General features: G+C 49.6%; 1 protein-coding gene across 1 annotated transcript in view; it reads right to left on the bottom strand.

Moving 5' to 3' along the window:
- Window positions 1-11,080, bottom strand: part of Znf618 (zinc finger protein 618) — a 149,448-nt gene extending 138,368 nt beyond the window's left edge. The window contains exon 1 of the mRNA XM_026393322.2: window positions 11,007-11,080. Within this exon, the coding sequence (XP_026249107.1) occupies window positions 11,007-11,039 (33 nt within the window). The 5' untranslated portion in view covers window positions 11,040-11,080. The remainder of the gene's footprint in view (window positions 1-11,006) is intronic.
- Window positions 11,081-16,563: the final 5,483 nt, after the last annotated feature.

The raw sequence follows: 16,563 nt of genomic DNA, 5'->3' as shown, positions 1-16,563 counted from the left end.
TGCCCAGACAGCCGAGGGGCACATCAATGCAAAAACACCTGGGTTCAAACCCAGGGTGAATGGGCTTTGGAATTCTTGAGCAGGCAGAGGAACTGTGGGTGTTATCTTTTAGACCCGTTTCTGCCTGTCTTGTTGGATTTTAGGGAGGTGGGGTAAGAACGAGGTGGGAAACTTTTAACTTTTCCCCTGGATTACTAATGCACACCTCTCTTCCTCCCTCTGCGTGGTGTGTGTGCGGGTGTGGGTCTCACTAACTCCCATTGCCCCCTCTGCCTGAACCATCCACATCCTCATCACCCTCCATCTCATGCCAGGTTCTGAGTCCTGCACGTCTGTCTGTCCAGGTCCCTGACGAAGCTACTGTGTGACCCTGAGCAAACCAGTCCCGCTCTCTAGGGTGCCACTTCCTCGAGTACGGAAGGAACTGCCTGGCTTAGACCAGCACTGTCCAAGAGAAATATAAGATGCATAAGATGCACTGGGCGCGGTAATCCCAGAGGCCCAGGCAGGAGGATCACGAGTTCAAAGCCAACCTCAGCAACAGTGAGGCGCTAAGCAACTCAGTGAGACCCTGTCTCTAAATAAAATACCAAATAGGACTGGGATGCGGCTCAGTGGGTGAGTGTCCCTAAGTTCAATCTCCAGTACGCCCCCTCAAAAAGAAATACAAAATGCACCATGGGGATAATTTCAAAGTTCTTAGTGGCTGCATTATTCTTTTTTAAGTAAAAAAAGAGTCAATGAAGTAAATTTTAATAACATATCCTATTTAACCCTATATACAATATTGTTGTTTCAACCTGTAACCAATATTTTTTAGAAAATCATAACTGATTGTCTGTGACATTCTTTTTCTTTCTGTTGAGCCTTTCAGCCCTGATATGGACTGACTAGCCACGCTCCAGCTTGCCAGTGGCCACACACCGCCAGTGGTTTCCAGAATGTCCTGGGCGGCAGAGGCTCAGAGCATCTCCATGGGCCTTTGACTCTAGTCTCTCAGATAAAAAGACCAGCCTCCCAGCACACTCCCCCTGAGGCCGGCAGCACCCTGGGGACCATTCGCTTCCCAGAGGCCTCATTTCAGGCCAGTTTCAGTTTTATTTCGGATCAGTTTCACTTTCTGCTGTTCCAGGACACGTTATAAGAAGAACCCACATCAATACACTTAAATTTTTATAGTTATTTTTCCCAGTTGATGAAATTAAGGGGGAAAAAATTCTCCAACATCCAAAAATGTCTTCATCTCTTCTCCCCAGGCATTCCAAGTGCCCTGATTATGTCCACTTGGCTCACAAAACGCCAGCCCGAAGAAAATGGGAACACAAATTCTCCGCAAAAGTCCACCCGAAAAAAATTCCCACCCTCACACTCTCCCCGCAAAGTTTTCCAGAAAAATGTCGAGGCGGATGGGAATCAGCGCAGCGGGACTCAAAGCCAAGAGCAGAACGGCCAGCTCCCCGGGCGCGGCGTCCTGGACGGTAACCCTCAGCACAGAGCCACAGCCGCTTCTGACTCTCGATGGTACCAGCCAATGGCCAGCCAGGGACGGCCCCCGAGCCCCGGGCCTCCTTCATGCTGCAGAGGCATTTCCACCCCTGGGGGAGCCATCAGGCCCCCACCCAGGGCCAGCGCTGGCCCCCAGGTATCAAAGAGCAGACCCTGACAAGGGGCAGGGATATCACAAAGCAGGTCTTCCTGCGTTTCCCACAGCGGACTGGAAAACCAAGCACCACCTGACTCTGCCTCTTCTCTTATAACGAAGCCCCGCTCTGCTTCGTCAGCCAAAATATTTATATCATTTTTCTGTCGACTCAATACTATCCTCACCTCTGCCTCTCTCCTCTCCTTTTTAAGAAAGGGGTTGTCGCCAACAACTTCTCCACCTCTGGGCTGGGTAGGGAGCGCCATGGAGCCAGCCACTCACGGGATGCTTGCGGAGGGCCTGGCGGTGGGAGAATGGACTGTTGTCCCCCCTAACAGACCGAGGCTGTGTCGGGGTCCCAGTCCTCAGCCACCCACGCGGGGCCACCCACAGCACTGCTTGAAACAGCACAGACCCTCTGAAAGGCCCCCGAGTTCCAAACTTTCTAAACCCTAGGCTGGCAAGGAGATAAAATACACCACCAGGAGATAAGGGACCCATTCAGCTTGTGGGCCCCAGTCTGCGCCTGTCATTCACACCATCTACCCACAATTGACCCAACTAATAGTCAGGGAGCGGAACTAATTATAAAAATCAACACAATATTTAGGGCTACAGAGTTTAAGACTATTTTCAAGTCTCATCTCACTTGGTTCCTAGGCAGGATTCTTCCCAGCCCATTTCCCAGCCGGAGAAAATAAAGATCCGGAAGAAATGAGAAACCCGACTGTGCTCTCAGAGTGGGTAAGAGCAAACGCGTCCCAGGCCCAGGCCGCCAGCTGGGACTGTCAGCTGGGACCCCAGGGCCTGCCCAGCTCCTGCCCAGCTCCTCTGGCTATCTGTGTACTGTACCAGTGGGGAGGGACATCCCCTCCAGCCATGGCCACTGCCGCCCCCACCCCCAGCACCTCCCCTTTGAAACCTGATCACTGGCGACCAGTCAGAGAAGCAGGTCAGCCAGCCTGCCTTTGATGAGAGCCCCAAGGGTATCTAATTATAACAAGGAAGGGAGGAGCCAGGATTTCTCAAGACCAAATTAACTTTAATTCCTTTTGACACCGTGTATGTGTATGTCACAGGAAAAGCATCGGCTGAGGAGTTAAGAAATCTGAGGCTTTTAATCCGCCTTCAGCCTAAAAACTGAAGTTTTGGGCAAATCACTCCACCTCTCTGGACCCCAGCCTCAGTTTCTCAGTGTGTGTGCCGGGAGGCTGAATGACCAGATCAGGAAGGACAAACTGGCTTCACGGCTCATGCTAAGTTCAAAGACTGGTAGCCGCATCATATTGACAGGCCCTCTGAGTCCACTGGCCAGATTCAGTGGGAAAGAATGCTATGATTGATTAGTAATGTCTGCCACTGGCCCCCAAATGGGAAGTGGCTGCCTGGATGGTACCTGTTTACCGCACTCAGCCCACCCCCACACACCGATGACACACAAATCAACCCTCGGCCTGCCTGTCACAAAGTTCTCTCATCTGTCCACCCCATGCAGCACTGTGATCTCCACCATCACCGGAAACAGGATTATCACCCCCACGCTACAGGTAAGGAAGGTGAGGTGCAGGGAGCGGAGCACCTCAGCAGAGACCACAAAATGAGCAAGTGGAGGAAAGGGAGGGGAGCCAAGCTTGTCCCTCCAACCTCCACCTGTTCCTTCTGCCCTCAGAAATGTAAACCTGGTGTCCTGCCACTGGGAGGCCCTCTCCTCCAGGGGGCCCTCCCCTCCAGGGGGCCCTCTTTTCCAGGGGGCCCTCTCTTACAGGGGGCCCTTTTTTCCAGGGGGCCCTCTCTTCCAGGGGGCAGTCCAGAAGGGAACACCCACTGTAGGGGCCATTACACCTTCTGGATTATAAAAATCCCACGCAAAGACCTGGAGGAAAGGGGGGCTCAGTCAGAGGCCCAGAGGCTTCGCCCAAGGGGAAGTCCCACTTCAGGGTCCAGGTGGAGGAGCCTCGCCCAGACACCAGCAGCCTCAGAAGAAGGAAAAATAAGAGGGAGAAACTGTTTGCCAAAAGAACCCAGCTGTCCTACGGCCGATCTTTATTCCAAAAATGTGGAAACGTGGGAAGGGAAACACAAGGGTGCCTGGTCACCTTGAACTGGGTGTCCTCGCTGCCTTGCTGAACTGGGCCCTAAAGTGCTCAGAACAGGGGTGTTCTATACAGAACTCCACAGAAGAAGAAAAAAATGAAGCAAATAAACCAAAGTTTCTCCCATAAACTTTCCTTGAATCTTTGGCATCTGCAGACCAGAATCTGACCAAAGATGGGGTCCGGTTAAACATCAAATCACACACTTGGCCACTTCAAGCTTTAGGGTCCCTGATGTCCAGGGCTCTGCCAAAAAAACCCAGGCGTCCAGTCCTGGGCACCTGGCTAATATGACCATCTCTCTACACAATGCAGGACACTGCCCAGTGTTCCCACCTCCCCAGAAACACGGTGCCTGACAGGGGCCCATCACAGAGCAAGCGAGGAGCGCAGGGTAAATGTGTACAGAGGAACTTTTTAAAAAAAATTCCCAAGAGAGCTGGGCATGGTGGGGCATGTGTATAATCCCAGCGACTCAGAAGGCTGAGGCAGGAGGATCACAAGTTCAAGGCCAGCACTGCAAGTTAGAGAGACCTTAAGCAACTGAGACCTGTCTAAGTTCAGTGGTCAAATGTTCAATCCTCAGTACAAAAAAAAAAAAAAAAAGAAAGAAAAAAAAGAAAAAGAAAAACTCCCTAAGACATGTCAAGTCAAAGGAGCATTTCTCCTGCCTAAAGGCCCGGCTTGGATTTACTAATCCAAGGAAGCCCTGGGCTTCAGAGTCAGCTGTAAGAAAATGCTGCTTATGGCTCCCTGAAAAGACAGTGGTTCTGATCAGACGGCCAAATTGGTCATCCACTCTTCACTGCCTTCAAATCCAACTGAGCTATTTCCAAAAATCAAATTAAGTCATCAAGTATTTATTGAGCTGCTGCTCCATACCAGACCCTAAAACGAGTGAGCCCTGGCCTCCAGCCTCAAGGAAGTCACCACCGGCAGGCTGGAGAAACCAAGGCACACCAGCCCTGGGCCTGCCTGTTGGGGATTCGGGAGGCCCTGGGCAGAGATTAACCTTCTGGGGAGGACACGTGGCTGGTCTCAGGGGTCTCATTTCTCAGGTAGCAGAGACCTCAGAAGGAGGGAAAGGGCCCCACAAGAAGGGGCTCCAGGTGATTAAGATTCAACCCTTCTGAAGTCTGTGCCACAGGCTCAGAAACAAATCCAGAAATACAGAGGAGCTGGACCGTCCCCGGAATGCGAGCATCAAGAACTCTTGACAGCAGAGCCTTGTCCCAGGCTGTTAGAAAGCAGCAGTGACAACACAAAGTGTACCAACTCTGTCGCTGCCTGACTCTGCCCACTAGAGAGGCCACCAAGTTTGCAGAACTACCCTAAGTGCTCCAGGTGGAGACCCACGGGCCACGGGGGCAAGAGTCAACCCAAGTGTTGAGCACCTTCTAAGGGCCTGGGGCTGGCCAGGTGTTTCCACGCGGGCTGCTTCATTTAATCGTGGAACACCCTTCAAGGTCAGGGTCCATCCTTCTCTCTCACCCTTTTCCCAGATGTAGAAGCTGTGGTTCCGAAACCGGAAGTGACTTTCCCAAAGCAACACGAAGCTATCCAGCCTCGAGCTGGATTTCCAACTCTGGTCTGGCTGACCTCAAACCCGGCTTCCCATTTTGCCAACTGGGGTGAACTTGGGGAAACTTCTGTGTGTCTGACCTAAACTCTGGGAAGCTTCCTGGTGACTCCATGCCTTGGGTTTCTTCACCCCCTCCCCCAGAACCCCTCTCCCCCCTTGGATATCACCTTTGGTCCTGGCCACCTGCTGTCCCTGTGCCTTCAACCCTCTTTCCAGCAACACTTCATTTAAAGCCCACCTCCAATGTCTGCCCCCGCCCCACACTTCTTTCCAGGATCATCTGCTATTTCCAACTACAGCATTCTGGCCGAGTCCTGGGGGAAGACTGCTTCAGGACCAATGGAGCTGTGGGCCACTTTAGCCAGGAGGAGCTAAATGGATGGGGGTGATCACCACGAGAGGCTGGGATGCCCTCAGATGGGACTCAAGTTCAAAGTACCATCCACATCACCAGGAGGGTTGGAAGATGTTGCTAACCTTCCAAGGCCAAGGACAGCAGCAAACAGTGGTTTGGCCCTACACTGTCCCCCATGGTAGCTACTAAGCACATGCAGCTACTGAACATGAGATGTGGCTAGTGAGAACCAAACTGTGCAAAAGGATTAAAATGCACACCGAACCTCAAAAACTTAATAACCCCTCAAAAAGAGAAGAACGTGAAAGGCCACACTAATAATTTTTTTATATAGATGCGTGCTGCAATGATAGTGTTGTACATATACTGGGTTAAACAAACGCACTTTACTAAAGTCAATGTCACTTGCTGCTTTAAAAAAAAAAAATAGGTTCCCAGGAATTTAGCATGTGTAGCTTGAATAGGTGGTCTGAACTGCATTTCCGTTGGACCATACCATTCTCACACATTTAAAAGACAGGGAGATGAAGACAGCAATTCTGGAGTTTGGGAGGAAGTTCATTCACAGAAATACAGCCCCAACACCCAAGCTGATTAAAACTTAAATACAGCTCTGATGCAGACCAACTCCAGAAAACTTTCTCTGGCAATATGGAGTAAAAATGGAGAATCAAAGTAACTGTAACAGCTTCCTTCCCACCATGGTGGGGACTCTGCACCACTTTCAATCTCCTCTCCAGACAGGGGACCTAGCAAAGATGCTGCCTCCAACTAGCACCTGCCCTTTCAGTCCCCTCCAAGGGCCAGCAAGTTGGGTGGCCCTGACAGAGGGTTCAACCAGGGGCAGGTGGCACAACACACCTACCCCACAGGGTTCACCTAAAGTCAACTGACTCATAAATACAAAAGCATAAGCAATAACGTGGCACTCTTGTGGCACATCACAGTGGCTCACTTTGTCCAATACCATTCAGACAACGTATTTCACACCACACACACACAACTGCAAAGACGAATAGAGCAAAGTTCCACCAGACAATACCCACCTGTGCCCCGGGCTGCACCTTAACTACTTCTGTCTCTCTCCTATACTATTCTACTTTATTCTCTTTTTATTGTTAATCATGACACACCAAGTTGATGTCACAATCCATCAATGGGGCAGCGATGGTCTACTCTGCTTACCATCACTAAGAGATGCTCTCCTCACTCTGATCTTCACTGCCATTTGACCACCGCACCTTTTTCCAGAATTTGGGAATTGGAATGTGACCTCGGAATCCTTCTGAACACAGTGACCCAAACAGCCACAAGCAATTCCTTGGAGTCAGAATCAGAAATGAAATCTATTTACTGCTATCCTTGATTTGGTCCAAAGTGCTCATTTTGCAAACACAATCATTGTTTCCTGAGGCTGTGTAGGAAAAAGTGATTTGCCCAAGGTCACAGAGCAAGACCTTGAGAGGCTCCGGCTGAGTATCCACAAAACTACTTCTTTACATCCCCAGAAAGGAGACACAACTGAGATGAAACATCATAAGAACATGGAAAAACTGAAAATTTCCTATAACCACAAAAAGCTTATGTACAGGCCGTGGAACGCGGCGAAGAACTTCTTGTCGCCCACCGAAGAGAAGATAAGGAATCTGAGGTCAGTGGACGCAGTCATGCCAAGAGCTGACTCAAAGACAGGGAAAAAACTGACATTGGAGGAGCTTAAAACTATTCCTCCACTGAAACAGGCCATTGGTGTTTATCTTCTAGCACCAGGGAGAGGTCAGCCTCACGCTGACCAGCCATCTTTGTAGCTCTCCTGCTAAAGCAAGAACCCTTGTTCAAGTTCACCTCGGTGCAGGGCTAAGAGTATAAGCAAGCCCTTTTCCTAGCTTGGTCCAAAGTCAAGTTACAAAGCAAGCCCTTGAAATTTCAAACCTATTAGAGAGGAGGAGGGGGGTAAGAACCTCCTTAGGCAGAAAAGCAAAACATTAAGTAAAAAGAGTCTCCACTGTGGAACTGAGTATAAATGATCTTTCACCAAAATAACTCAGACCATCATCAAATTACCACCCCTCAAGTCCAATTTGCCAGATCTTTTGCCCAATATTATAAGAAAACGTGATGAACAGACCGGGCTTAGAAAAATTAGCTCCTATATCCATTTCTGGACACACTTCCATCTAAAAGAGGAGGTGAGAGAGACAGGGCCTGGGTCACATTTCAATCCAGAGACACCAATAGAAACAAAAGGAAACTAGCCCCGCCCCGCAGGACCATCATGCACTTCTGTTTCCTTTACAACAAACATGACCAGAATAACCAATTCTGTGAAAAAAGGGGGGGAGGGGGGAACAAAACAAAACAAAACAAAACACAGGTCTACAAAAACAAATGACTTTCAAATTTTAGTCCTTTTAGACTGACAAGAGAACAAAATTTCAAGCAGAATAGAAAGAAGGCATCTGAGTTGTGTGTCAGAAGATTCCAGGACACACACAGAGATGTGCTGCAACATTTTTATTCCTTGCACCAAAAGAACCTGTTATCTACAACCCCAACTTGCTCTCAGATGCCCCATCCCAACCCACCAGCCCCAGTCAATCCTCCTCCATCCCTGGCTGAACTCAGGCCTACTATCTCTGGAGGCCTCCAGAGCCCCTTGGAAATTATAAATTCCTTGACCGTCCTAGGCATCAGCCTAAATAATTCAACAGAAAAAAAAAATTTTAATTATGCTGCTTAAAAAAAAAAAAGCTCATTCCAAATATGAAATATGCCTGAATATGGCCAATCAGCCCTAAAGGATTTGGTTACTAAAAAAATAAAATCTTCCAAATGCAATGGCGATGATGGGAAATGTCAACCCTACGCCACAGAGTTAGTAAATCTTCAGAAATCCAATTTCAGAAAGCAGGATTGGGGCCAACCGTTCTTCAAGACCAGCTGGGAGCTGGCTATGGGGTTCTAGGGGTCTCCTATCCTTGCCCCATGTGACCCACCCAAAGTCCCACCCTACAAATGCTACTGGTGGACTTCTTTTAGACAGAAAAATTACAACTTTTTTTGTGGGGGGTGTTGGGGAAAGGGGCTCAAAATTCCCAGCAAGTTCAATTTATCACAAATTACCCTTTCTCTTTGGGTAGGAAGCTTATTTTTTTTTTTAATCTGTCAAATTTCAATTCAGTCAATATTTGTCATCTAAAAAAAAAAATTTTTTTTTTCTTTTTTGTTTCACCTTCACTTGATTCATTTTAAGGCCAAAAACTCCACATGATATATTGTATGTACTGATGCTTTTCTATACCAAAGGCACATTCCTTTGGGTTTGGCTTTTGTATGTATTGTGATTTTTTATTTTCCCTTTTAAAAAAATAATAATTTTGCTGCTAGCATCAGCTCAATTTATGTTTTAACCTAATTCTTCAGCAAAGTGTCCTACCATGGAAGATGAATAAGAATCAGAATTTTCATCTCTCAGTCCTTCCCTCTTGATAAAAAGACATATATATATTTTTTGTTTAGTCAATAAAATTTGTGCTTTTTTTTTGTCACAACACCCCCCCCCCAAATGATCAAAGCTAATGGATTTCTTCCCCCTCTGAAAGTAATCAAATTTCTGAAAAATACCTAATGCTAATCAACTACCAACCCCACATTACAATCAAAGAGGCCAGAAACCAATCTGGATTTTTTTTTAATAATAAATTTTTCAAATTGAAAGAGTGAACAGCATAGAAAAGGAAAATTTTCTTTCTTACCAAGGATTCCTCAATCCTTGTCTCCATCAATTGATTCAGTTGCATGTCATAAAAAATGGGCTTCTGTGAATCTACTGTTAGTTTTTTCATAATAATGTTAATTATGCATATCTTATTTTAATGGCGGTCTCTCCTACAAATCTGTGGGCTACTCAATTTGTATACTATATGAATTTACATTTTTTTCCACTGAATATTGCTCAATAAAGGTTCCTGACATTTTATGGATAAAACAACAACATAAAAGAAATGGCTAGACCTTTCAGGAAACAAAATCAGAAAACAGTCTTAATTATTCCATCAAAACAAAAAAACACACACAAAACCCAACAAATACAGAAAAAAGAAAGACAGGTTTTCACTCTAACTTTTACAGTTTCTGGATTTTCTTTCTTTCTCTTTTTATAAAAAAAAAATCTTAGGATTTAAATGCAGTAAAATGTAAATGCAAAATTTAAAAAAAAAAACTACAATTTTTGGGTGTGTCCAAAGCCAACATTTTAGGGTCTATTTTCTCTTTTAAATCCTTCTCTCATGAAAATAGAAAAATTTAAATATTGTCAAATGGTAAAATTAGTCATTTTTGCCCGCTGAGCTAAACAAGTTCCAAATTACAATGAAGTACGATTTCTAATTGCTTCATAAAGCCAATTCTCCCAGTTTTCCCTCAACTCAACAATTTCCCTCCTTCCCTCATTCCAATTAGTTTTTTTCTCAAACTAAAATGCGTTGGGTAGTCAAACTGACTTTGCTTTTAGAAGGTTTTTTGCTTTCTCCCTTCAAGAACTGAATTCATTCAAATTCTAGCTTAATTTCCATTTACATATTATCTGGATTTGGCTTCAGAAATAAAAATTGTCTCCATGCCCCTGCCAGAATCAAAGTGAAAATTTTCATCCCCAAAAAGAAATAAAAAGAATCGCTTTCCCCTCCACTGCCTTGTAGAGCAAACTTTCGAAAAAATAAGAAATAAAAAATATTTCTTTTCAATTTTAATTTCTTTTTTTTTTATTTACAAAATAGTATCCTCTAGGTGGCGTCGTTTTAATGGGAAAAAACTACCGTTTGAAGAAAAATTAGAAAAAAAAAATTGAGAAAGGGAAATATGGCCTAAAAAAAAAAAAAAGATTGTTACAAAGATGGGGGGCCTGGGGGACGAGATCTCCAGGGGGGTCATCAGGGACCCCCGCGCTGGGAAGGTCAGGGGGAAATTGCAAATTTGGGGGGGAGGGGGAAGAGCTGGAAGGGGTTGCATTTTTGCAAAATGTGAATTGTCCAAACTGAAATGGCTGCTCTGTTCTCTCGCCGCTTTGTTTTCTGGGCTCCGGTCCGAGCCCGGGGCTGGAGGGGGCGCCGGGTGGGGGCCCCCAAAGGCCCCCTCGCCACCCCCGCCCTCCTCACGCCCCGCAGCGCCCGGGGGGGCTCTCCGGACCCCGGCCCTCCGGTTTGCACCCACAAAAAGCCCGCAAACGTGCCCCGGCACTTTGCATCCTGCCACCCCGGCGCTCAAGTGGCGCAGCGCCCCGGGCCCCGGCCCCCGGGGTCCCCCGCGCGGAGCCTGCCCCCGGCCCCCTCGTACCTGCGGAGCCGCCGCGCCGCCCGGCTGGTTCATGGGTCCGTGCGGGAGGAGGCGGCCCCGGCGCGTCCTGCTCCTCCCGGGCCGGGCTGCTGGTGCGCGCACAATGCCAGAGCCGCCGCCGCCGCCGCCGCCGCCGCCGCCGCTCCCTCCTCCGCCCGCCCCGCTCCGGCCGGGGGGGCGGGGGCGCAGGGGCGCGCGGGGGGGCGCCGGCCCTCGCCCCCACCCCCGGCCCGCCCGGCCCGCGCGCCGCCCCCGCCGCCCCGCCGCCCCCGCGGGGCCGCCGCCGCCCCCGCGCCCCGCCGCCCCCGGCCGGCCTCGCCGCGCGGCCCGCGAGCTCCGGGCCTCGGCCTCGGCCTCCGCGCCGCCGGCCTCCGCGCCGCACACAAAGCCGGCCGGTCGGGCGCGCCCGCCGCCAGCCCCCGCCGCCGCGCGCCCGCCCCCCAAACTTTCCCGCGCCGCACCCCCCACGCGCGCCCCCCGCTCCCCGCTGCCCTCCCCGGGTCCAACAGCCCCTCGGAAACGTCATTTTCGGGTGGGAGAAAAAAGTTTGGGGAGCCGGCTCTGGACGGAACTCGAGGGGTTAACGGGAACTCGGTGCCCCCTCCCCAGCCCACCCCCCAAAATCAGATGGGCTTTTAAAATAAAAGTTTCCAGAGCGGGCCTGCTGCAGGGCTGGGGGCTCGCGGGGAATATTCCCAGGCCCCGCCGCCCCGGCCAGGAGCCTCAGGGACGGGAATAAAAGTTTGCAGAAGTGCCCCAGGTTGAGATAAGAGGGGTGCAGGGCCCGCCCTCTAGCCCCCCAGTCAGGATGACTTTAAGAATAAAAATCCAGGCGTTGCTTTCATGGGAAATGCCCGTGAACCAACTAGTTCTACCTACCCCTGCCAGATTTTTTTTTAAATGATATATCTTTTTTTGAAGTTTAAAAAACTGGCCCTATTGGAAGACGAGAAGGGGTCGAAGGTGGAGAAGGGGGAGCCCCTTCCCCAATATTCCCCAGTCCCATTGGTATAGAAGAGAAAAACTTGGAAAAGTGCTTCCATGTCAACCTTTTAGGTGAAGGAGGACCTATCTTTTCGACATCCTAAAAAATCAGATTTTTTTTTTTTTTTTTTTTTTTTTTTTTTGGTGAAACTGCCTCCTAATGATTTAGGGAGGCTTAAAGAGATTTTCGGTTTTTATGTCCTCTTCTTCTCCCTCCCCGAAAAATCAGATTTTTAAAAAATGTAAATTGTGAAGGGCCTGCCCTAGGTCTCTACCAGGATTACTGAATCCTTCCTACACCTGGCACAACTGATTGGATTTTAGGAAGAAAGTGGAGGAATTGCTCATCTAGGAGACAAGGAATCAACCAAAAATCTGTCTTTACCCTTCCTCAAGAGAAAACAATAAGCATACATTTTAAAAATAAAAACATCAGAAATTAAGAGTAAACAGGTGTCTTTTCTCTATCCCCCACCTTAAAAAAAAATCAAATGTTCTTTCTTCATGTTTAAACAACCAGATCAGTATGAGACAAGAAGGGTTACAGAACTGTTTCCCCTACAGCTCCGCTCCCCAAGGTTATTGTTTGGTAAGTACCCCTCTCCCAGAAGAATTTATGTGTGGAAATTGGGCCCAACTTGGGAGGAATGGAATTAAGAAACACAATCTCACACCCCTGCCAACAAACACCAGCACCCCCCACCACACACATACACACAAACACACAAGCAGTTGAGAAGAATTGTCTAACCACTTCCCCCAAACCCCGAAAAGTTGGAGATTCGTCAAAAATAAAAAGTGGCCGGTTCTCTTCCCACCAGCCTGGCAAGCATGTCCCTGGCAGAGATGCCGCAGCCTCTGCCAAGCCTAGTGTGGATTAGGCATTGAGGGGCACAGGCAGCCTGAGGAGTGTGGCAGAGTTGGGCGCCCAGGAGCCCTGGGCCTAAGTGCTGCCAGATAGCCCCTCCCTGCCGGCCTCTCATCCACCAGGGCTGGGGGCCTTGATGCCTGGGGAGATGTCCTGATTCCATCAGGGCAGGCTCCTTCCTCTGCCTAAGCCAAGCCTGAAGCTTAGGAGTAGAGAGGAACTGGACCCAAAATAACACAGTGCCTCAGTCACCATGGCCAAGAGCTGTAGGGAGGGTACCAAGGGGAAAAAAACCAGGAAAACTTAATGCAATAAATATTCTTTGAGCACTTAGCATGTGCCAGAGTGTGGTATCCAGTAGGGCGGACACGCTGTAAAGAACACAGCAGCATGCAGTAGCCCTTCTAAACCTGAGCGATCCACGGATGACCAGGAGGATCTGCTGGTCCCACCCAGCAGTTTCTAATTTCTTTGGTCTGGGTTAGGGACCTAGAATCTGGATGTCTGGCAAGTTCCCTAGTGACGCTGCTGGTTCAAGGACTACCCTCTGTAAACCACTGCAATACACCAGCCACAGAAAACAGTACAGCTGAGGGAGGAAGAGGAAGGAGTCCACCCACCCAGGGGGTCAGCGAAGAGTCCAAGAGGAATAACACTCAGCTTGGCGGGTGGGTCCCCACATCCTTCTCATGCAAGACTTAGAGGGACGGCAGGGTCTCTGTACAGCAGGGATTCTTAGACAAGGTCCTTGGATAGGTTTGATAGCCCATAATCTACCCTTCAGCAAATTAGCGTCTACCTGTGCATTTGGGGGAGAACATCTCTGATTTTCACCAGTTTCTCAGGAGGGTTCAGTCCTCAAAAGGGTTTCTCAAAAGGCCCCTAACCTGGAATGATCTGCAGCCTGACTCCAGGCACATCAAGGCCAGTAAAATCGGATGGTCCTTCTCAGCCTTCTCTTTCTGGAATCATTGCAAGTGCTTTCTGCAAGTCCCACCGCCGTGGGCTATGCCTGCTCAGTGATGGAACAGGCTTCAGCCTTGGCCAAATGACCACTGGAAGGCCGAAACTCACATTGTTCAATCGGTTGTCCAGTGGGGACCTCCAGAGTCTCCTCCAACTTTTGAGGGTCTGTGGTTCGATTTGGCATACCTGGGTTTGTCAAATTCTGGAAACTTCAGAGCCTTCCACACCCAGCCCGCTACCCGCAGCACCTATACGGCACCATTTTTGAGAACTCGGCCCGTGGAGTCCAACGAGGGTTCAGCCGTGGCTCTGGTCTCCCTCTGTGATTCAAGTGTCAGCTTCTCCTCATCTCCACTTCCTCGTCTGTGAAATGGTGTTGACGGCACTTCCTGCCTCACAGGGGTGCACTGAAGATTAAGTGAGGAGCCCGTGCTAAGTCTCTAGAAAGTGTCTCGCACAGAGAGAGCACTCCACACCTGTCAGCCAGCGGAACGCTGCCTCTCCCGAGCTGTGTGATCCTGACCTCCTGGCTTCATCTCTGGACCTAAAATCTGCCAGTCTCATCAGCCCTCCCAGTTGTAGTCAGTGGAAATAAAATCACACTAAACAAGAAAAGAAACAAGAAAGATGCTATTTTATTAAGTCAGGGGGTAGATCCTGAGAGGCACTGCCGAGGGGAGGGAAGGGTGTGGTGGCTGGGCAGACCTCTACGGGCAGTCGCTGGGGTCAGGGAAGGAAGGTGCTAGAGCCTGACACACAGACCCCCTTCAAATCTGGCATCGCCAGGGGAAACCAGGGTTGAGGACGCTGAAACTTTTCTCGGGGTGAGGAGCAGATGTCAAGCCTGTGTCACAGGCAGGTGGGTTGGGAGACTGAGTTGCCCCCAAAGAGGCCACACCTGGGGTCTTGGCTAAAATCTGGCGGTGCACTTTGTTAGAAAAGATGGCCTTAAAGTGAAACGGGAGGCTTCATGGTGTGGGACAGGTTGAAAGCTGGGACTTTGCAACACAGTGTCTTCTGTGAGCTAAGAGGTTTGGTTTTTAGACTAAAAAAATGAGAGAAGTGCTCTTTTTCAACAGCCCTGCCAAGGAAACCAGGGCCCCCCAAACTTCGCACAATCCTGTCAATCTTAAGAGATTCCCTAGCAGGATTTTCTCACCTCTCTGAGGCAAACAGAGGAGGTACACTCACCCCCATTTTAAGGGCGAGGAATTTGAGGCTCAAGGCCCTGGGCCAAACCAGTAAAAGTGGCAGCCCAACTGCCTCCCTGCAGTGTCCCTCCCCGGGGCCCCAGCTGCCTCCATGAAACTTTCTAGTGATTGTAATAAAAATCAGCCAATTTGTCACATCATTTTTGCTCAAGAATTTCCTTCTTTCCCTCCCTCTCCTTCCCTATTTCACAAAGGGAGACACTGGGAAGGGGCCAGATCAACCAAAGCAATTATTTCCCCAAGAGGGGAGAATCCCTGCCCATCAGGGGGAAATCTGTGCAGAGGCAGGGACCTGAGGCCTGGGAGGTCTCTCAGGGAAGTGAACCCAGGAGGACACATCAGAAGGAAGGAGGAAGCCAGGCCGGAGACCTGCAGACAGAGGGGCAGTCGAGCTGGTGTCCAGACCAGGCACCAGAATGAGGCCCGCTCTGAGCAGCAGCCCAGGGCTCAGCCACACAGGCCAGTCTAAAAGGCATGGTGTGTTTCAAGGACCCTCCACGCAGGCTGCTACCCTGTGAAGCCCAGCCAGCGTCCAGCATCCTGGGGACAATCTCCTCTAGGATCTGCAGTTGGACCTGTGTACGTCTCTCCCCCAGCAGTCACCAGATTTTGCCTCAGTTTTCTTATCTGGGAAAAATAAGGTGCCCACCCTTATTTAAGGCTTGATTCATGTTATGCCCTCCGCACAGTGTATTCCCAGCCGTCTCCACTTTCACGTTCATAAAGAAATCTGGGTCCCAGGTGGGGTGGGGTGGCGTCACCTCTGTGAGCAGGGATAGCCAGCCACAAAGGGAACAAGGTCAGCTCTGAGGGCAGCTGCCCATGTCCAGCAGCCGTTCCCTCACTATGGCAGTTACCCTGATTCTAGCTCTGCTGAGACCAGAGGTGGGCCCAGGACCTGGGGAAGAAGGAAGAGCCATGAAGATGGCAGGGGCTGCTCCATGGTGATTTCTCCCACGTCATCTGCAGGCCCCCAAAGAGGCTTCAGCTACTCTCTCTGCTTTGAGACACACGTGAGTGGATTAGCTGACAGTATGGCATGGGATGCGATTCAGGCTGTGAGCAAATCCAACTGAATCAAACCCCAGCTCAGCCCTTTCCAGCTGCAGGAGCCTGAGCATATTATACCACTGTCCTGAGCCTCCGTTTCCTTGCCTGTTAAGTGGGGATAATAACATTTACACTCAGCTTTTCTATGAGGGTTAGAATAAAGGGTGAATGCCAGCGCACAGTTGGCGTGCTCTATGTTAGCAATGGTGGTCCTGATCAGGACAATGATCTCAGTGGCCTTTACCTGCAAAACCACCAGTGGCTGGAGCATGTTTGAAATGACATCTGAGCCATGACACCACTCAGCTCTGCTCCTCGGTCCTGTCCATTAGCAGACAAGGAGAGCTGGCACAGAAAGGGAAGGTGGCATGTGTCTTTTACCAGCAACTTGTAAAGTGACAACATGGGCCTCCTGACAGATGCACCAAAAAGAACCGACCGCGCTTATGTGGAATTCCTGCCCCAAATGCATGATCCA

The sequence above is a fragment of the Urocitellus parryii genome, chromosome 4 (assembly GCF_045843805.1).
Source record: "Urocitellus parryii isolate mUroPar1 chromosome 4, mUroPar1.hap1, whole genome shotgun sequence".
NCBI lineage: Eukaryota > Metazoa > Chordata > Mammalia > Rodentia > Sciuridae > Urocitellus > Urocitellus parryii.
Note: the sequence above shows the minus strand (reverse complement) of the source record. Positions and strands in the feature narration are given on the sequence as shown.